This window comes from Bos taurus, chromosome 7, assembly GCF_002263795.3.
Source record: "Bos taurus isolate L1 Dominette 01449 registration number 42190680 breed Hereford chromosome 7, ARS-UCD2.0, whole genome shotgun sequence".
Lineage (NCBI taxonomy): Eukaryota > Metazoa > Chordata > Mammalia > Artiodactyla > Bovidae > Bos > Bos taurus.
The window spans coordinates 38,670,186-38,692,327 of NC_037334.1; the positions used below are offsets into that span (position 1 = coordinate 38,670,186).

At 39.7% G+C, this 22,142-nt stretch overlaps 1 protein-coding gene across 11 annotated transcripts in view; it reads left to right on the forward strand.

Moving 5' to 3' along the window:
* NSD1 (nuclear receptor binding SET domain protein 1) overlaps window positions 1-22,142 on the forward strand; it is a 153,508-nt gene that overhangs the window by 51,391 nt on the left and 79,975 nt on the right. For all 11 annotated transcript variants that reach the window (XM_059888707.1, XM_024995067.2, XM_024995070.2 and 8 more), the window contains one exon: window positions 14,349-14,484. In XM_059888707.1, coding sequence (XP_059744690.1) covers window positions 14,349-14,484 — 136 coding nt within the window. The remainder of the gene's footprint in view (window positions 1-14,348; window positions 14,485-22,142) is intronic.

Sequence of the window (22,142 nt, forward strand, 5' to 3'; positions counted from 1 at the left end):
TGGTCATAATTTTCCTTCCAAGGAGTAAGCGTCTTTTAATTTCATGGCTGCAGTCACCATCTGCAGTGATTTTGGAGCCCAAAAAAACAAAGTCTGACACTGTTTCCACTGTTGCCCCATCTATTTCCCATGAAGAGATGGGACCAGCTGCCATGATCTTCGTTTTCTGAATGTTGAGCTTTAAGCCAACTTTTTCACTCTCCACTTTCACTTTCATCAAGAGGCTTTTCTCCGAGGAATTCCCTAAAGTTATTGAGTTGGCCAAAGAGTTCCTATGGTTTTAAAGTAAAAATAAAAGACACATTTTCACCAAGAATTATTGAACAACACATTTACCGTTTTGTTCTACTTCGTTCTGACATTTTTCAGGCAACTTTATAATCCTACCTTACCAAACTTTTTATCTTTTTGAGCAAAGAACTGTACCAGGTACTTTTTACAGTCTTCCAGAGAATTGAAATTTTTTCCATTAGGAGAATTTTGTAAAGACTGAAATAAATAGAAATCCAAAGGTGCCTTGTCGGGTGAATACAGTGGATGAATCAGAACTTCCCAGCTAAGCTGTAACAGTTTTTGTCTGGTTATCAAAGAAACATGCAATGTAGTCTTGCTTTTATCCTGATGGAAGATAACGTGGTTTCTGTTGACTAGTTCTGGTCATTTTTTGTCAAGCGCTGCTTTCACTTGGTCCAACTGGGGGTAGTGCCTGTTGGAATTAATTGTTTTGTTTTCCAGAATTAGCTCATAGTAGAGGATCCCCTTCCAATAGCACAGTATACACAACATTACCTTCTTCGGATGAAGACTGGTCTTTGGTGTGGTTGGTGGGGGTTCATTTCACTTGTTCTATGATCTTTTCTATTCCACAGTATTATATATTATCCACTTTTCATCATGTCAGCTGTCTCCTGCATGGTCTAATGTTGACTGTTCTCTATATCTTGATTTAATTGCTATCCCCTTCAACTGGTCTGCTCAACTGTGGAGCATTGCCCAGTGAGAAATCTCCAGTGCAAAACTTAGAAATCCATTTTTTACACATTTGATTAGTCACATCACCTTCTCCACATACTGCACAAATCTTTGTTTGCATCTCAGTTGCATTTTTCAGTTCAGTTCAGTCGCTCAGTCGTGTCCGACTCTCTGCGACCCCATGAATCGCAGCACGCCAGGCATCCCTGTCCATCACCAAATCCCGGTTGGTTCACCCAGACTCACGTCCATCGAGTCAGTGATGCCATCCAGCCATCTCATCCTCTGTCGTCCCCTTCTCCTCCTGTCCCCAATCCCTCCCAGCATCAGAGTCTTTTCCAATGAGTCAACTCTTCGCATGAGGTGGCCAAAGTACTAGAGTTTCAGCTTTAGCAGCATTCCTTCCAAAGAAATCCCAGGGCTGATCTCCTTCAGAACGGACTGGTTGGATCTCCTTGCAGTCCAAGGGACTCTCAAGAGTCTTCTCCAACACCACAGTTCAAAAGCATCAATTCTTTGGCGCTCAGCCTTCTTCACAGTCCAACTCTCACATCCATACATGACCACTGGAAAAACCATAGCCTTGACTAGACGAACCTTTGTTGGCAAAGTAATGTCTCTGCTTTTGAATATGCTATCTAGGTTGGTCATAACTTTCCTTCCAAGGAGTAAGCGTCTTTTAATTTCATGGCTGCAGTCACCATCTGCAGTGATTTTGGAGCCCCCCAAAATAAAGCCTGACACTGTTTCCACTGTTTCCCCATCTATTTCCCATGAAGTGATGGGACTGGATGCCATGATCTTAGTTTTCTGAATGTTGAGCTTTAAGCCAACTTTTTCACTCTCCACTTTCACTTTCATCAAGAGGCTTTTGAGCTCCTCTTCACTTTCTGCCATAAGGGTGGTGTCATATGCATATCTGAGGTTGTTGATATTTCTCCCGGCAATCTTGATTCCAGCTTGTGTTTCTTTCCAGTCCAGCGTTTCTCATGATGTACCCTACATATAAGTTAAAGAAGCAGGGTGACAATCTACAGCCTTGACGTACTCCTTTTCCTATTTGGAACCAGTCTGTTGTTCCATGTCCAGTTCTAACTGTTGCTTCCTGACCTGCATACAAATTTCTCAAGAGGAAGAGTTGCATTTTACCTTTCTTTAATAAAACATAGTGTGCCAAAAGTGTTGCTTTTTTCTTTCCATCTTCAATATTAAAATTGCTACACAACAAGTCACCAATCTTGATAAGTTTTTTTTTTTTAATGCATGGTGATATGACAGCTATAACAATGCAGTGTAACAGAATTGTTTTGAAGGAAGTTAAAGACAACTAAGCACTACTAGAGCCATTTTATGGGAAAAACCGAATGAACCTTTTGGTCAACCCAATAGCTGTTCTAGATGGGGGAATATTTGGATTTCTAAAATGGTTAGGGGGTTACGATATATTTAAATAGTGTGGAAAATTTATTTGTAAAGTGTAAAATCTTATGTAAATAAAATTTTGGTTTATCTTCAGCAAATAGATGATGCAGTGTTAAAAGCATTTTTATTGGAGTTAGATTTGAATCCCTGCATTGATATTTTATTAATAGTTTTGTGAACCTGGGTAAATGAATTAATTTCTGCCTCAGTTTTTGCATGCATGCTATGGAGAAAAACAGCCTCCTACCCTGTTCTTGGAAGCTACTGTGACATCAGAAATAATTAAGCGTTCAGCAAAGTGTCTGATTTTTTATTGTGCCTAAATGTACCTGGCTAGATTGTTATACTTAGTATAGTTGTTTTCCTTAGCAGTTACTCGATGTATGATGTGGTTGGGATACACTTTAACCCTCTTAAAGTACATCTTTAGTTAGTGTGCAGGCTTCTCTTGTTGAGGAGCATGGGCTCTAGAGCTTACAGACTCAGTTGTGGCATGCAGGTTTAGTTGTCCCGAGGCATGTGGGACTCAAGTTCCCCAACCAGGGATCAAACCTGTGCCCTCTGCAGTGGAAGTGGGAAGTGGGGAGTCTTAACCACTGGACCTCCAGGGGAGTCCCATGGAGTTTTATACTTGTTCAAGACCAAATTCCAGATTGTATTTCCCCAAACCTGCTTTTCCTGTAGTCTTCTCCATTTTAATAAATGGGAACTCCATCTTTGCAGTATTTAAGGCATAAAGGAGTGATCCTTGAGTTCTCTGTTTTAGCATACACATCCAGTCTATCAGCAAGCCCCTGCCATCCCAGCTAGGTTCACATAACTGTTACATCACAAGCCCCTTTAAAAGCAAAAGATGGGGGAGGGGTGTGATTAGTTGTTTCAAACTTCTTGGTGCTAGATCTTTTGTTCTTGAGGTCAGGTGATGGTCAGGTAACAGGGTTCCTATAAATCTCTACCAAATGAATGTTATTCTCTGTCTTTACAAGAAAGGGCAAAGTACCAAGGCACTACTTGTACTCTCCAAGGTCTCAGTTCAGTTCAGTTGCTCAGTTGTGTCTGACTCTTTGTGACCCCATGGACTGCTGCACACCAGGCCTCCCTGTCCATCACCAGCTCCCAGAGCCTACTCAAACTCATGTCCATTGAGTCGGTGATGCCATCCAACCATCTTATCCTCTCTCGTCCCCTTCTCCTCCTGCCTTCAATCTTTCCCAGCATCAGGGTCTTTTCCAATGAGTCAGTTTTTCTCATCAGGTGGCCAAAGTATTGGAGTTTCAGCTTCAATGTCAGTCCTTCCAATGAATGTTCAGGACTATTTTCAGTCCTGACTAAGAGGAGGCAGAACTCAGTCGGCAGCTCCTTCAGGGCCAGGTTCCCACATCTTGCCCAGCTGTCATCACTGAGGGAGCCAGGCACCGAACCCAAATGGCCCTCAGTATCCTCAGGCCACCCAAATAGGGGAGACCAGGTCTCACTGACTGCAGCCTAGACAAATGACAAGGGTGGGGGAGAGGTTCACCACTTCCTCAAAGCCTGGGCCAAGGCTAGTGGAGGGCCTTAGTGAGGACTCTGAAGCCCTGAAGGACATAGTCCCCAGTCTGTTCCTTGGGGCCTCCAGCTCACCTGCTGGCTAGAAGCTAAGTTAGCTGGAGGCCTTTTAGGACAAGGCCTGAATCTGACTCTTACCTCACACTCTACCTGATGACCTCCACACACCACTGACCCTTGGCTGAATCATTTCCCTGATGGTTCCTCATTGATGGTTGCTTGTGGGCAGGGCCCACCGAAGCACCGACCAATGGCTGAGCAAGAACTGTTGCCTAGTAATAGGGTGCAGAATAATAAGGCACAGCACTGGCTGCCTGATAAGGGCTGTGCTCATACTGCTCTATTAACAATGTCTCTCGTGGAGCATGGGCTCTAGAGAGAGCTGGCTCAGTAGTTGTGATGCACGGGCTTAGTTGTCACTTGGCATGTGGAATCTTCCCAGGCCAGGGATCGAACCCGTGTCCTTTAAATGAGCAGGCGGAGTCTTAACCACTGAACCACAGCCCCTCAATGGTATTTCTTATAGGGCAGATTTGGTAAGGAAGTCCCTTGAAATTTGGGGCTCCCCCAGTGGCTCCATCTTAAAGAATCTGCCGGCAGTGCAGGAGAGTCAGGTGACAGGGGTTCTATCTCTGGGTCAGGAAGATCCCTTGGAGGAGAAAGTGGCAACTCATTTTGGTATTCTTGCTGGGAAATTCAGTAGACAGAGGGAGCCTCTTTTGCTACAGTTCGTGGGGTCACAAAGAATTGGACTTGACTGAGTGACTGAACAACAATAATAATATGCTTAAGTGTTTCTTCAATAATAAAGAATATCATGTTAGTTATTTTGGGGAATTAGCCAGACAGTAACTATTGAACACCCACTGTTTGCCAAGTACTGCTAGGGCTAAGTGTTGGACACAGATAGTGTGAGAGGTCTCCTTTTCGTTAAGGTGACTATAGTCTCTGAGGTCTACTACCTGTAGACTTAAAGATAAGCTTTGCTATTATCATGTTATAATGAAATCATATTGGAAAGTGCTTTATAAGCCACCCAACTTACAGAAATGTAAGATTATTTTTACTTTATTTACTCAAAAAATTCGTATCTTAAAGGAACAACAGTGTGAGTTTTATGTAATCTGTCACCTTAGGTGTCCTACTTGTAAAATACTGAAACTACCTACTTTCAGCATAAGAATAAAGGAACATGGAGAAGGAAATGGCAACCCACTCCAGTATTCTTGCCTGGAAAAGTCCATGGACAGAGGAGCCTAGCAGGCTGCAGTCCATGGGGTTACATGACTGAGCATGTGTGCATGAGGGTGGAGGGTCACGGGTTGGTAGCAATAAACTGGTAGAACTAAAAAAAAAAAAAAAGAATAAAGGAACAGGTAGGAAAAAGTTGAAATTCCAAAGGAAAATTCAGATAGCCCTGTATAATGTAATTCTTCAGAATAATACTTAAAATTTGGTATTTTGTAATATTTTTTTAGCTTTTTTTGGATTGTGTCCTGAGTCATGCGGGATTTTAGTTTTCAGGGATTGAACCCTTGCCCCTTGCAGTGGAAACACAGGATTTTAACCACTGGACCTCCAGGGAAGTCCCAAAACTTGGTATTTTAAATAAGTTACTAAACATATTTTTTTCTCCTTTTGGAATTGATAAAAGCAGTTGTTGTTATTGTTTAGTTGCTAAATCTTATCTGACTTTTTAGAGCCCCTTGGACTCTAGCACATCAGGCTCCTCTGTCCATGGATTTCCCAGTCAAGAATACTAGAGTGTATTACCATTTCTTTCTCTAGGGGATCTTCCTGACAGGGATTGAAACCCATGTCTCCTGCATTGGTAGGTGGATTCATTACCACTTAACCACCAGGGAAACCTGATAGAAGCAGTAGCAGACTGCTAACAGATCTTTGGTATATGATTTTTACTTGTTTATAAACCAGAGAGAGGATTATGTATGTATACTCTGTTTGAGTTGAAGTTGTTCTCAAAATGGATGGTTTGAACTGCTGCTAAGTTACTTCAGTCGTGTCCAACTCTGTGCGACCCCATAGACAGCAGCCCACCAGGCTTCCCCGTCCCTGGGATTCTCCAGGCAAGAACACTGGAGTGGGTTGCCATTTCCTTCTCCAATGCATGAAAGTGAAAAGTGAAAGTGAAGTCGCTCAGTCATGTCCGACTCTGTGTGACCCCATGGACTGCTGCCTACCAGGCTCCTCCGTCCATGGGATTTTCCAGGCAAGAGTACTGGAGTGGGGTGCCATTGCCTTCTCCGAAATCAGTTTTTAGATATCAAATAATCAAGCATCTAAAGAGATGCATTTTGTCTTACACATTGCTATTGTCTTCTAATGTGAGTTTAATTTTATGCAGTTATTGTTACCTAAAATGACAACTGAGTCCTCTGATAATTGTCATGACAGTGTTAGTTTCTCCCCACATTAAGACCTATATCCCTGTACATTCTTGTTTATTTCTCTAATTGTGGCAAGCGGGGGCTATTCTCTAGTTTGTGGTGCATGGACTTCTCACCACAGTGGCTTCTCTTGTTGCGGAGCTCGGGCTCTAGAGTGCGCAGGCTCAGTAGTTGTGGTGCACAGGCTTGGTTGCCCTGAGGCAGGTGCAATCGTAGTTCCTGGACCAGGGTTCAAGCCAGTGTCCTTTATTTTGGCAGGTTAAGCACACTGGACTAGCAAGGAAGTCCTCACTGTACACTCTTAAAAAGTTATTTTAGAAGATATTGTTTGATATACCAATATACAATACTAATGGGTTTTATATTTTAAATTTGTTAAGAGGATAATCTCAGTTAAGTTTTTCTTTTATTTTTTAATTAATTTACTTTTGGCTGTGCTGGATCTTCGTTGCTGTGTGGACTTTTCTCTAGTTGTGGCAAGTGGGGGCTACTTTCCAATTGTAGCTTTCTGGCTTCTCACTGCAGTACCCCTCACGTTGCAGAGCACAGGCTCTAGGGAAAACAGGCTTCCGTAGTTGCAGCCCGGGGGCTTCTGTAGTTGTGGTTCCTGGGCTCTAGAGCACAGGCTCAATAGTTGTGGTGAACAGGCTTAGTTTCTCCTCACCATGTGGGATTTTCCTGGATTGGGGATCAAATCCTTGTCCCCTGCATTGGCAGGCGGATTCTTTACCACTGAGTCACCAGAGAAGCCCAGTTATCCTTACTACAAAATTTTTTTTAATTAAAGGGAAGAAAGATACTATTGTAGTATGATTTGGTTGAAGAATAGTTTACTTCGTATGCCTGGGAAGAATCTGGTATCTAAGGGTTATCTACTCTGTGGTAGCATTCAGGTAGAACACAACTTAGCCTGTACCACCTGAGCTTGTTTCATCTTAGAAAACCATTATAGTTCTGGTTTGGATCTCTTGATGGAAATTCAAGGGAAAGTGAAAGTTTTGGAGTTTAGAAGTCCAGTAGTTGTTGGTAAGGGGTGGTTCCTTCTGAGGGTGGTGAGAATCTGTCCCATGCCTTTCTTAATGTCTGGTGGCCTCTGTCGAACCTTGGTTTGTAGAGAGCATTCTCCCTGTGCCTTCACATCACTTCCTTATATTTTAAGTTTTTGTTTAGCCACTAAAGTTGTGTCCAACTCTTTGAGAATCCATGGACTATAGCTGCTAGGCTCCTTTTCCATGGGATTTCCCAGGGAAGAATACTGGAGTGGGTTGCCATTTCCTTCTTCAGGGGATCTTCCCGACCCAGGGATCAAACCCATGACTGCTGCTTAGTATACAAATTCTTTACCATTGAGCCACTTGAGCTGTTCTGCAATAATGCCTGTCCTCCATTCTAAGCTTAGATGACACTTCTTCACTCTAGTCTTTGTTGCTATTGTCCAGGAATTTTGGAGTCAGGAATTCATGTTTGTGTTTCTTGTTTTGCTTTGTATGTAGGTTTTTAGTTGAATTATGGGCTTTTACAAGGAGTTGTTCCAGAGTCTTTCTATCTGAGGTATTTTTAAGCTTGTGAGGAGTCATATCCCTTCCCCCCTTTAATTTTCCTTTGTCCTTATTTTCTCTATTTTCATGCTTGGAAGCCTGTTTTTGGTCTGAAATTCTTGCCTGTTTCTAATTTTTTATATATTGACGTCACTTATAGGGATTTCCCTGACAATCCAGTGGTTAAGAATCTGCCTTCCAATTCAGGGGAATCATGTGCCATCCCAGTCTGGGAACTAAGATCCCATATTTCTTGGAGGGGCTAAGATCATGTGCTGTGATGAAGATATTGCAGCTAACCCAAAATAACTAAAAACAATTTTTTTTAATTTAAAAATATCACTAGTATTTGGGTGTTGTTGTTCATTACTAATATGTATTTGTATAGGCTTTTTTTCCCAGTAGGTTATCATATTGTTTTTTTTTTCTTGGTTGTCCTGGTAAATGAATTAAATAATGAGAAAATTAATGTTTCAAGTTTATGAAGATCTTCACCCATGATACCTTTAGTTTAATGAAACTTTTGTGTTTCTCAGCGACTTTTTTTTTCATCATTGTAGTTCAGGCATAATTTCTAAATAGTTGGTATAACTTATGTAAGGTTTGTATTACACTTTCAGTATCCCTTAACTTCATCTGCACTTTGCGTATTTCATTGTTTTCTGCCTAATTTGTTTAATAGGCCTCTTGTTGGTTGTTAACTTTTTTAAAAAATTGAAGTACATTTGATTTACAATATTGCGTTAGTTTCTGGCGTAAAGCAAAGTGATTCAGTTATACACATTCTCCTTTCAGATTCTTTTCCATTTTAGTTTGTTATAATGTATTGGATATAGTTCCCTTTGCTTTATACTGGGACCTTGTTTATCTACCTTATATATAGTAGTTTGTATTTGCTAATCCCAAACGCCCTAATTTATCAACCCCCCTTTTCCCCTTTCAGTTCAGTTCAGTCACTCAGTCATGTCCGACTCTTTGCGACCCCATGAATCACAGCACACCAGGCCTCCCTGTCCATCACCAGCTCCCGGAGTTCACCCAGACTCACGTCCATAGAGTCAGTGATGCCATCCAGCCATCTCATCCTCTGTCGTCCCCTTCTCCTCCTGCCCCCAATCCCTCCCAGCATCACAGTCTTTTCCAATGAGTCAGCTCTTCGCATGAGGTGGCCAAAGTACTGGAGTTTCAGCTTTAGCATCATTCCTTCCAAAGAAATCCCAGGGCTGATCTCCTTCAGAACGGACTGGTTGGATCTCCTTGCATCCAAGGGACGCTCAAGAGTCTTCTCCAACACCACAGTTCAAAAGCATCAATTCTGCAGCGCTCAGCTTTCTTCACAGTCCAACTCTCACATCCATACATGACCACAGGAAAAACCATAGCCTTGACTAGACGGACCTTTGTTGGCAAAGTAATGTCTCTGCTTTTGAATATGCTATCTAGGTTGGTCATAACTTTCCTTCCAAGGAGTAATAAGTGTCTTTTAATTTCATGGCTGCAGTCACCATCTGCAGTGATTTTGGAGCCCCCAAAAATAAAGTCTGACACTGTTTCCACTGTTTCCACATCTATTTCCCATGAAGTGATGGGACCAGATGCCATAATCATAGTTTTCTGAATGTTGAGCTTTAAGCCAACTTTTTCACTCTCCACTTTCACTTTCATCAAGAGGCTTTTGAGTTCCTCTTCACTTTCTGCCATAAAGGTGATGTCATCTGCATATCTGAGGTTATTGATATTTCTCCCAGCAATCTTGATTCCAGTTTATGCTTCTTCCAGCCCAGCGTTTCTCATGATGTACTCTGCATATAAGTTAAATAAGCAGGGTGACAATATACAGCCTTGACATACTCCTTTCCCCCTTTAGTAACCATAAATTCATACTCTGTTAAGTCTGATTCTGTTTTGTAAATAAGTTCATTTGTAACATTTTAGATTCCATATATAAGTGATATCATATGTTGTTTGTCTTTCTTAGCCCAGTTTACTTCACTTAGTGTTAAACTCTCTAGTTCTATCCATGTTCCAGCAAAGAGCATTACTTCATCCTTGTTATGACTGAGTAGAAATTCTATTGTGCTTCCGTGATGTCTCAGATGGTAAAGAATCTGCCGATCTGCCTGCAATTTGGGAGACTTGGCTTCAGTCCCTGCATTGGGAAGATCCCCTAGAGAAGGGAATAGCTACCCACTCAAGTACTCTTGCCTGGGAAATCCCATGGACAGAGGACCCTGACGAGCTACTGTCCATGGGGTCGCAAGGAGTCGGATACAACTGAGCGACTAACACTTTCACTTTCAGAATTACATTGTATATGAATACTGCATCTTTATCCATTCATCTGTTGATGGACATTCAGGTTGCTTTCATGTCTTGGCTATTGTAAATAGTGCTGCTGTGAACATGAGGTGCATATATCTTTCCAATTGGAATTTTCTCTGGATAATGCCCAGGAGGTGGATTGTTGGATCATATGGCAGCTCTACTTTTTAGTTTTTGAGAAACCTCCGAAGTGTTTTCCAGGTTTCACTTTTCTCCACACCTCTCCAGCATTTATTATTTGTAGATATATATATTTTTTCAATGATGGCCATTCTGATCAGCATTAGGTGGTACTTTGTTATAGCTTTGCATATTTGATTTGCATTCCTCTAACAACTAGCAGTGTTGAGCATATTTTCATGTGCCTATTGGCCTGCTGTATATCTTCTTTGGAGAAATATCTGTCCAGATCTTCTGTCTTCCTTTTAAACATTAATTTGGCTGTGTGGCATCTTTAGTTGCAGCATGTGGGATTTGTGAGCAGGGGCTGCTCCTCATTATGATGGGTTTCTCGTGGTGGCTTCTCTTGTTGTGGAGCACAGGCTCATGGTGCACAAGCTTCAGTAGTTATGGCGTGTGGGCCTTATGAATTGTGGTACTCTGGACTCTGGCTCAGTAGTTGGGGCTCGCAGGCTTAGTTGCTTCACGGCATGTGGAATCTTCCTGGCCTAGAGAGATCCAACCTATGTCCCCTGCATTCACAGGTGGGTTCTTAACCATGGGACCAGCAAGAAAGACCAGATTTGTTTTTCTGTCCCATCTTGGTATCATGGTTTTAAAGTTTTGAAGCCATTGCTAACTTTGAAGTAATTTTTTTTTCCCCTGATAACTTACAGAATGATAATAGGCAAAAATGGCGCCTTTGCATGGTGCTTTTGAAAAAGTTTTTTTAAAAAAACATTGTAGCTTCTGTCTGTGTTCCTAGTAACTGTATATACATGAAGAACTAATGACACTGTTTTTTAAAAATTTATTAAGCACCTACTATCTGACAGACACACTAGGCATTAGTATTATTTTTAACTATTTTACTTTTGGCTGTGCTGGGTTTTGATTGCTGTGCAGACTTTTCTCTAGTTGTGGTGAGCAGGAGCTACTCTGTAGTTGAAGTGTGTGGGCTTCTCATTGTGGTGGCTTCTCTCGTTGCAAAACACAAGCTTGATGAGTGGGCTTCAGTAGTTGTGACACATGGGCTCAGTAGTCAAGGCTCCTGAGCTCTGGAGCACAGGCTCAGTAGTTGTGGTGCACAGGCTTCAGTTGTTCCTTCTCATGTGGGATCTTCCTGGACCAAGTATTGAATGCATGTCTCCTGCCTTGGCAGGTGGATTCTTTGCCACTGAGCCACCAGGGATGCCTGAGACTATTTTTAGTAAGTGTATTCTGTGAGAATTACCTTTCTCTGAATGCAGTCTTACAGTTGAATGGTAACTTACAAATCATGGAATTGAGCCTAGTACTTTGGTATCCTTGAGCCCCAGATATTACTGATCATTATTTTATTTGAATGATTTCACTCTTTTCATTCACAAATATTTCATTTAATTCCTATTTATTTATTTGGTTGTGCTGGGTCTTAGTTGCAGCATCTGAACTCTTAGTTGTAGCACATGAGATCTAGTTCCCTGACCAGAGGTCAAACTCAGGCCCCTTGCATTGAGAGTGAGAGTCTTAGTTATTGGACCACCAGGGAAGACCCTATTCAGCATATTTTTATTGAACACTCAATATATTTCAGGTGGGTACTTCTGTGGGCAGTAAGCAGGGACAATCAGGTCTGAAACAGGAACTCATCAAGCCTCTTTTGAGACTTGGAATTTATGGAAAGTCATATTGTTTGTTTGCCTTCTTGGAGTAAATGTATAGATCCTTTGTCCAAGTATCTTAGGTGCTGTTTTTAGCTACCTAGAAACAGTTTGGCATATGTGCCACTCCTTTGTGTGGTTTATCAGGTGGGAAACTCAGTCCTAGTAAACACAAAGTCATCTTTCTCTCAGGGCAGGAGACCTGTACTGTTGATGGGATGTTAAAGATGTTGTTGTTGTTCATTCACCAAGTCGTGTCTGACTTCTTTGTGACCCTATGAACTGTAGCACTCCAGGCATCCCTGTCTTTCACTATCTCCCGGAGTTTGCTCAAACTCATGTGCATTGAGTCAGTGATGCCATCCAACCATCTTATCCTTTTTCAATCCTTTCTCTTCCTGACTCATTGGAAAAGACCTTGATGCTGGGAAAGATTAAGGGCTTTTCCAGTGAGTTGGTTCTTTGCATCAGATGGCCAAAGTGTTGGAGCTTTAGCATCTGTCCTTCCAGTGAATATTCAAGGTTGATTTCCTTTAGAGTTGATTGGTTTGATCTCTTTGCAGTCCAGGGGACTAAAGAGTCTTCTCAAGCACCACAATTTGAAAGCACTGATTTTTTTTTTTTTTTTTGGTGTTCAGCCTTCTTTATGGTCCAACTCTCATATCTGTACATGACTACAGGAAACACCATAGCTTTGACTATACAGACCTTTGTTGGCAAAGTGATGTCTCTTCTTTTTAATACATTGTCTAGGTTTGTCATTGGAGAAGGCAATGACAACCCACTCCAGTACTCTTGTCTGGAAAATCCCATGGACGGAGGAGCCTGGTAGGCCGCAGTCCATGGGGTCGCTAAGAGTCGGACATGACTGAGCGACTTCACTTTCACTTTTCACTTTCATGCATTGGAGAAGGAAATGGCAACCCACTCCAGTATTCTTGCCTGGAGAATCCCAGGAACGGGGGAGCCTGGTGGGCTGCCGTCTATGGGGTCGCACAGAGTCGGACATGACTGAAGTGACTTAGCAGTTAGCAGGTTTGTCATAGCTTTTCTTCCAAGCCACAAGCATCTTTTAATTTCATGGCTGTAGTCACCATCCACGGTGATTTTGGAGCCCAAGAAATTAAAATCTGTCATGGTTTCCATTTTTTTCCCACTTATTGGCCATGAAGTGATGGGACCTGATACCATGATCTTCTTTGAATGTTGAGTTTTAAGCCACCTTTTTCATTCTTTCTTCTTCATCAAGAGCCTTTTTAAGTTCCTCTTTGCTTTCTGCCATTAAAATGATGTCATCTGCATATCTGATGTTGTTGATATTTTTCCTGGCAATCTTGATTCCAACTTGAGCTTCATCCAGCCCAGCATTTTACATTGTGTACTCTGCAAGTAAGTTAAATAAGCAGGGTGACATTATGCAGTCTTGACATATTCCTGTTGTTCCATGTCCGGTTCTAACTATTGTTCCTTGACCTGCATACATATTTCGCAGGAGGCAGGTAAGGTGGTCTGGTATTCACATCTCTTTAAGAATTTTCCATTTTGGGCTTTCTCTAATTGCAGTGAGCCGGAGCAGCTCTTCCTTTGCTTTGCATAGGCTTCTCATTGCAGTGGCATCTCTTGCTGCAGAGCACAGGCTGTAGGCATGTGAGTTTCAGTAGTTGTGGTACTTGGGCTCAGTAGTTCTGTTACATGGGCTTAGTTGCTCCCTGGCTTGTGGGATTTTTCTGGACTGGGGATTGAACCCATATGCCCTGCAATGACTGGAGAATTCTTAACCACTCGCCCTTTATTGTTAATTAATTAACAGAAATGTCTATGTTTGAGAAGAATGGAGAGTATCACTTGCCCAAGGGACCACGGTATCCTCCCCACCCTCCAGTTTTATTGAGATGTAGTTGGCATGTAACACTGTAATGGGATCAAAGTCTCTTGATATTGTTAACATTTTTCTTGGGCTCCCTGCTTCCACCCTGTGTTGTATTGTGATCCAAGGACTAAGGCAAAGATATCTTTTCCTTGGGATGATTCTGTTTCTCTGTTACTCAGTTTTTAGTTTTTTAGAATTTAAAATACTTATTTTCCTAGAATGCAGGTAGATTGCTTATGTCAAGCAAATATAAATTGAGAGCTACTACCAACTGGAATATGTTATAAACAGTTAAGACAAAATAATTTAGTTCTACTTATTTTGTAATTGTTGTTAAGGTGGAGTGTTTCATTTAGTATTCTTTAGGTCATTTTGTCTCAGAAGGCATGTGGGAAGGTGATGTTTTAAACACTTGTTTTAAAAAGTGTTGATTTTTATTGATGCTCCATGTTTTGTCTGTCTAAAGTGTCAACCCAAGAAAAAGGCTACGCCGCTGAAGTATGAAGTTGGAGATCTCATCTGGGCAAAATTCAAGAGACGCCCATGGTGGCCCTGCAGGATTTGTTCTGATCCGTTGATTAATACACACTCAAAAATGAAAGGTAAAACTTGCAGCTGATGATTATATAATATAGTGTGGAATTATAAACTTGCAGTTGCCTTTAGTAACAATTTATATTTACTTTTGATCAGTTCAGTAGTGTATAGTTATGTATTTTAACCTCTTTTGGATTTCTTTTAAAAAGGTTTATTTTGCTCTATGATTTTAAAAATTCTCATTTAGTCTATCTGTAGATGCCAGAAAAATGTTAGGCTTTATTGTGTAAAGTTTATATTATTCAGAATCATTTTTCAGTATATTTATGTTTTTCTACTTCAGTCTTCAGATTTGTGTCATTTGTTAGTTTTAAAGCTGAAATAATTACAAAGAATGCTTATAAATTATCTTGAATTTTAAAATCTTGATTTAAAATATTTTCTTCAGTTACTGTTGTTTGTTACTTGATTATTCTGTTTGTATCTTAATGTCTTAACTTCTCCCTGTTTCCTATTAAGATATTCTGTGATTTTATTGTAGTTTTAATGTATGTATTTTAGTTTTTGACTAAGTTACTAACACATATGGGGCTTCCCTGGTTGCTCAGCTGGTAAAGAATCAGCCAGCAATGCAGGAGACTTGGGTTTGATCCCTGGGCTGGGAAGAGTCCTTGGAGAAGGGAACGGCTACCCACTCCAGTATTCTGGCTGGAGAATTCCGTGGACTGTATAGTCCATGGGGTCGCAAAGAGTCAGACACGACTGAGAGACTTTCACTTGCACTTTTTTCACTAACATATGCACAAGGTTTAAAAAAAAGATCTCTGATCTGTCCGATTCTTTACCTCTTTTCAGAGAGTAGCCAATTGTTATTAATGTTTCTTTCTAAACTTGCTTTATGTAAATACAACTATGTATTCTCATCTCCCTATCCTCCTTTTATTTAACATAAACGTAGCATATTGTAGGTACAGTTTTTTCACCTGTTTGACTTCTTGGAGATTATAACCATTCCCTGTTGATGGATGTTTAGGTTGTTTTTAATCTTGGGTTGAAAATATTATACATATACATACACACGTGTTTGTGTGCATACAAAACAGTGTTATAAACAATAACTGTATTTAATGTCTTTATCTGTAGGATGATTTACCACAAGTGGTATGCTGGATTTTATTTTATATTTTGAATACTAGTATTGAAGTACCCAAATACTTTTATAGCTCACTGTTTAAAGAAAATGATACCTAACTTTGTGACCTCCTTGGACATTTAAGTTCTTCTGTAGAAAATTCTTTTAGTCCCTCTGCCCTTCTATGCCTGTGACATTGCTGGTTTCTTACTCATTGTGGTGTCCTTTATGTGCACTAGTTGGGTCGATGTCATTTGTTCAACAAGTAATCAGTATGTTCTAGAAGTACTGTGCTAGGTATTGGGATCTAGTCATCGGCAACGCATTTTGCTTGCCCTTATATATAATTAGAGTCCAGGTGAAAAGAGAAGGCACCACCAAATAGACGAAATAACTAATTACTTAACAGAGAGGTGTGTTCAAGGAAAAATACTGATGATGTGAAGTGATGTTGGTGATGATGTGAAGGTACCTAACCTGAACTTTTGGAGCGGGGTAGTCAGGGCCAGTGGTGTAGGGTCGTCGGGGCCAGTGTTGCTGTAAAGTTATGTTTGATCTGAGATGTGATAGGGCAAGTAGAAAAGAAGGTTCCAAGCACAGAAAGTAGTATATGTTCTGCTCCTGTGAGGGCTGCAGCCCATAGAGTTATGGAATGTGGTACGGCGTGAGGCTGGAGAAATAGATGTGATTCAGATCATGTAGCATTTTGTAGACTTCATTAATATTTTGTATTTTTTCCTAAGAACAGTACCATTAACATGCTGTGAGCAGAGGGAGATGTGATCTGATCTATATATTTTCAAGTTCACTTAGTGCAGTGTGGAAAATGATTTGGAGGGGGCACAGATAAATCGGAGGAGATGATTAAATGGGTTTTCACAGTGATTATGTCAAGATTATAGTGGTAAAGAGGAAATGAAGACTACTTAGGGAGTAAAATGTGTATGATTTGTTAATGGATGGATAATGGGAAGTGAGGGAGAATGAAGGCTAAGGTTTCTGTATCTCAGGATGGTCCCCAAGTTTTTAGCTACACCAGCATGTAAAAATGTAGCCATTTCCTGAGAGCACTGGAACATCTACAACTTGGAGGTGACATCTTCTTGTTAATATTATTTGAAGCCGTGAGGAAAGCATGGATGTGTTGGCCTTGGGAGAAGATAATATGGTGAGAAAAAAAGGTGGCTCTGAGGAAGCCAGCATTTGAGGTCTGTGTGGAGGAGACTGAGTGTGCAAAAGAGATGGAAAAAAAATCAGAGATAAAAGGGAAACACCAGAAGCATATGGTATTGGTGACTAGATTTGTTTTATAAAGCAAGTGTGGTCAGTTTGGTTGAACGGTGCCTAGAGATGAGATAAAAAGTCCATTAGGTATAAGGAGCTGGAGATCACTGGTAATCTTTTTTGATGGTACAATTGTGGCTGAAGTGTGTGTGTGTATGTGTGTATTGGTAAGGGAAAGAATTCTTAGTATTCTATGTATTTATTATTGGTAGTCAATCTCTCCTAATTTCTGTTCTCTCTCCATATGAACTGATGCATCAGTAATTTGTTATTTTTCATCATCTTGAGGAAATACCACCTGGAACTTTTTCTGTCCCTTCAGTAGACATGGGTTACCTTCTGTGCCTGGTGAAGAGCTATCATCTTGGAGATTGCCCTCAATACTCTTGCGTCAAATTTCATCTCTTCCTTGTTTTTGATTTGCTTACTATTATATAAAATACACAGTAAGCCCTTAAGTAGTTTCCTGTAAAGGAAGCACGGAGGTAAAGTTTTTTGAGACCTTTGGGATCTGGACATATTTCTGTTCTTTTCCTGTACTTGTTTGGTAGTTGAGCTGTATAAAATAACTAGGCTGGAAATAATTTTTGCTCACAATTCTTTGAAGGCATTGCTCCATTGTCTTTTAGCTTCCAGAGTTTTCTATTAAATCTGAGATTGTTTTGATTTATGATCTTTTGCATGTGATTTTTGTCCTTTACTCTGAAAGCTTGTAGTCTCTTCTGTTCTGATAGTTCATAGACTATACCTTGCTGTGAGTCTGTTTTCATTCTTTGTAATGGGTACTTAGTAAGCCCCTTTTGATCTACAAGGTTAGTTTTCTTTAGTTCTGGAACATTTTCTTGAATTTTTTCATTGATTGTTTCCTTCCTTTATTTTCCTGTAAGTCTTATTCACATGTTGACTTTTCTGCATTGAACTAATTTTTTTTTTTTTTTTGGTTGAATTTTTTTTGTTTTGCTCTACTTCATGGAGTAGAGCACACATGAGTGTGTTGATGTAGTTGGTTCATGGATTTGCTCACTTTTTGTTTTTTTTAAAAGAAATTTCCTTTTTTAAAATTAATTAATTGATGTGCTGTGTCTTTGTTGCTGTGCATGGGCTTTCTTTAGTTTTGAGTGGGTGCTTCTCATTTCTGTGGCTTCTCTTGTTGCAGAGCATGGGTTCTAGGGCACACCGGCTTTAGAGACAGGTTTAGTTGCTCCATGGCATGTGGAATCTTCCCAGACCAGAGATTGAACTTGTGGCCCCTTCATTGGCAGGCAGATTCTTAACCATTGGACTACCAGGGAAGTCCATGCTCACTGTTGATTGATAGATTTTAGTATCTCATATGTAAGTTAACATAATCCTCATCCAGGTGTTTCCCAGCTTCGGAAACTGTGTAACATACCTGCATGCTAATAATTTATTCACCTGTTCCCTCTTATTCTCCTGTCCTTAATGAGCCTATCCTTGAACATCTCTTTATTGTAGTGTTAGTGGAGATTAGGAGATGGAGTGAATTTAGAAGTGCTTACTCAATTCTTCATCTTGACCTGGAAATACTCTCACTTCATCTTGAATAGACTTTTAGCCAGTCTTGTTTTTATGTTTTTCTATATTTTATGCTTTTCTGTGCTTCCACTTCTGGAGTTCCCGTTGCAAAGCAATCTAGGGGTAAATGTAAATCAGATTACTTCTTAGCTTTTCTCAAGGCTGACCTCTCATTCATTTGGTTTAACTCTTGTCACCATCTGACTTTCAGCTTTGCCAAATTTTTATTGTTTCTTTTCCTGTATTTTATATTTTGTATCTTTTTAAAAAAATTTTATTTGGAGGATAATTGCTTTACAATGTCGTGTTAGTTCCTGCTATACAGTAATGTGAATCAGCTATTAACTATACATACATCCCCTCCCTCTTGAGCCTCCCCCCCTCACCCCCGTTTGCTTTTATAAAAATTGCTCTTTGTTGTTCATTTGCTAAGTCATGTCTAACTCTTTCCGACCCCATGAACAGCAGCAGCATGCCAGGCTTCCCTGTCCTTCACTGTCTCCCAGAGCTCAAACTCATGTCCATTGAGTCTGTGATGCCATCCAACCATCTCATCCTCTGTCCCCCCTTCTCCTCCTGCCTTCAATCTTTCCCAGCATCAGGGTCTTTTCTAGTGAGTCAGCTCTTTGCATCAGGTGGCCAAGGTATTGGAGCTTGAGCATCAGTCCTTTCAGTGTATATTCAGGGTTGATTTCCTTTAGGATTGATTTGACTTGTCCCTGCAGTTCAAGGGACTCTCAAGAGTCTTTTCCAGTACCACAGTTTGAAAGCAGCAGTTCTTTGATTCTCATCTCTCTACATCCTTAGCACCAATTGTTACCTGAGTTGTTTTTTTTTTTTAAGTAAACAGTGTACATATATAACAGAATTTTATCATTTCATCCATTTTATAAGTTTATAGTTTAGTGGCATTAAGTACATTAACATTTTTGTGAAATTATTTGCACTGTCCATCTCTAGCACTTCTTCATATTCTTAAACTAAAACTCTACTAATTTAACAAAACTTTCAGCCCCTGGTAAATACTATTCTACTTTTTCTTATGAATTTGACTATTCTAGGTACTTCATATAAGTGGAATCATGCAGTGTTTGTCCATTTGTGTCTGGCTTATTTTATTTAACATAATGTCTGTAAGGTTCATCCACATTGTTGTGTTATTCATTTGTGAGGCTCAGTGATTTTCATTTATATATATATGCCTCATTTTGTTCATCTTTACATCCTTCAGTGGATATGAGGGTTGTTTTCTCATTTTGGTTATTGTGAATAATGCTTCTATGAACATTGGTGTTCAGCTATCTTCCCTATCTGACTTTTTATTAATATCTAGTCCTTTTCATTTGTTTTCTTAAGCAAATCTTTCGAATTTTGTTTTCCCCCACTGCAGCCACCTTAGTTTATGTTCTGGTCATCCTGAGTATACACTAGTGGTGTGGCAACCCATTCCAGTACTCTTGCCTGGAAAATCCCATGGACGGAGGAGCCTAGGGGCTGCAGTCCACGGGGTCGCTGAGAGTTGGACACGACTGAGCATCTTCACTTTCACTTTCATGCATTGGAGAAGGAAATGGCAACCCACTCCAGTGATCTTGCCTGGAGAATCCCAGGGACGAGGGAGCCTGGTAGGCTGCCATCTATGGGGTCGCACAGAGTCGGACACGACTGAAGCGACTTAGCAGCAGCAGCAGTGGTAATTTCTGGTCTCCTGTGTCTCCTTTTTGTTTCCTCTTAAATGTAATATTCATTGGTCAAGGAGATTTATCTTTCTAAGGTACAGAACTGAACCTGTAGTTCTACCGTTTAAATGCAGTTCAGTGCTAATGGGATAATGGTCAGACTCTTAACATGGCATCCAACCTCTTCAGGTAGTTTCCCTTTCCTTCAACTTTTTGATTTAGTGTTCTGAGCTACTTATTGTTCGTAGCTGTTTCATTTGTTCTGTTCATTTATGTCTTTGAGCGTTCTGGGCCCTCTTATAGGAATTCTTCCCTCAATTCTCTCCCTTTAAAAATTTTCTACTCAGGTGTCCCATTTGTCCTCCAATTAATGATTTTACTTAAAAAAAAAAAGAATATTAACAACCTAAGTGTCCATCAGTAGATGAACAGATAAAGAAAATGTGGTATGTATACACAGTTTAATATTATTCACCCATTCCAAAGAAAGCACCCTTTCTATTTGTGACAGCATGAAAGTACCTGGCAGGCATTGTATTAAGTGAAGTACGTCAGAGAAATATAAATACCATATGAACTCCTTTATATGTGGAATCTAAAAAACCCAAAATCCAGAAAACGAAACCAAGTTCATAGATCGTGAGAATAGGTTGCTCGCTGTCAGAGGCCCAGGGTGGGGTGGGTCAGGAATGGCAAAATGGGTGAAAGGGGGGTCAAAGTAGTAGTTATAAAAGAAATAAATAAGTCACATGGATATACAACGTGGCAACTGTAGTTGATACTGCATTGTATATTTGAAATTTGCTAAGAGAGTAGATCTTGAAAGTTCTTATCACAAGAAAAAAAATTTTTATATTGATATAAATATCAAATCATTATGTTGCATACCTGAAACTAATTATACCTTAATGTTAAGAAATGCCATTGCCAATACATGCCATCAAATGATAAATTTGAGTGTATGCAATGCACTCAAAGATTAAAAAAAAACAGTGTTCATGTTACATCAGTTAGCATGCTGTTTTACTCTCTTTATACTGTGTGTCTCGTACCTGTCAGGCAGTGAATTCTTTCCGTTGTCTGTAACAGTGAGTGTTTTGCCTCTCTGTATGGTGTTCTCTGTGTAGCAAGTGCTTTCAGTTCTCTGTATGCTGGCACATCATAAATGTTTGTAGTAATTGAGTTTACTTGTTTTTGGGAGAATGACTTTTCAAATTGACTTTAAGAATCTGTGTGTGTGTGTGTATGTGTACATTTAGTCTTCCTTTATAGGTGGTTTCTGTTGAAGTGTTTACTAGATAGAGACTAGAGTTCAGTGTGTGTTTTTTTTTTTAATAGAACTTGTTTATAAAATGTACAATAAAACAAAATTTAACCAGGTTGTAATTCAGTGTGAGTTAAAGTGAATTTTTATATAAAACAATTTCCTTTTTTTAAATAGAGACAAATCATTTTACCTGTGTAGCCCTGGCTGTATTTCTTTTGTGACCTTATTTTTTTTTACTGATATGAAAAATGATAAGAAAATAAATGTATAGAAGTACATATATTATGTAAATTAGATTGTAATCTTTTCTGGATGAGATTTGTATTGATTTTTGATAATTGCATGCATATAACTTAGGACAGTGAAGAAACTGTAGAATAACTGGATTTTTTTTCCCCAGCAGTTTTTAATTTATAATTTATTTATTAAGTTATTTATTTATTAATAATAGTTATTTAGTTTTTTATTTCCTTTTCTTTATTTTTCAGAAATTTCTGTAGTTTGAATTATCAAGTCCCACTTTCTCTGCAAATCCAGTGTTTCATTCTGAATTTGTTCTCTCTGAAGTTGTTGAATTTATTATTGTCTGTAAAATGGAGGTTATACCACTTGTTTTTTAGAGTTGATTGTGAAGAATACATGAAAAGCAGCTTGTCCAAAATAGCTGTGCCATAAGTGTTAGCACATCATATGTGGAAACATGTCTTCCTCCTTATATTTTAGCATAATATTTTATGTTTGTTTAGTGGTTAGTTCTTGGTAATTGTCATTTTTACAATACTGCAACTTATTATATGCCCTTTGTGATTTCTGGTAATGAGGGTA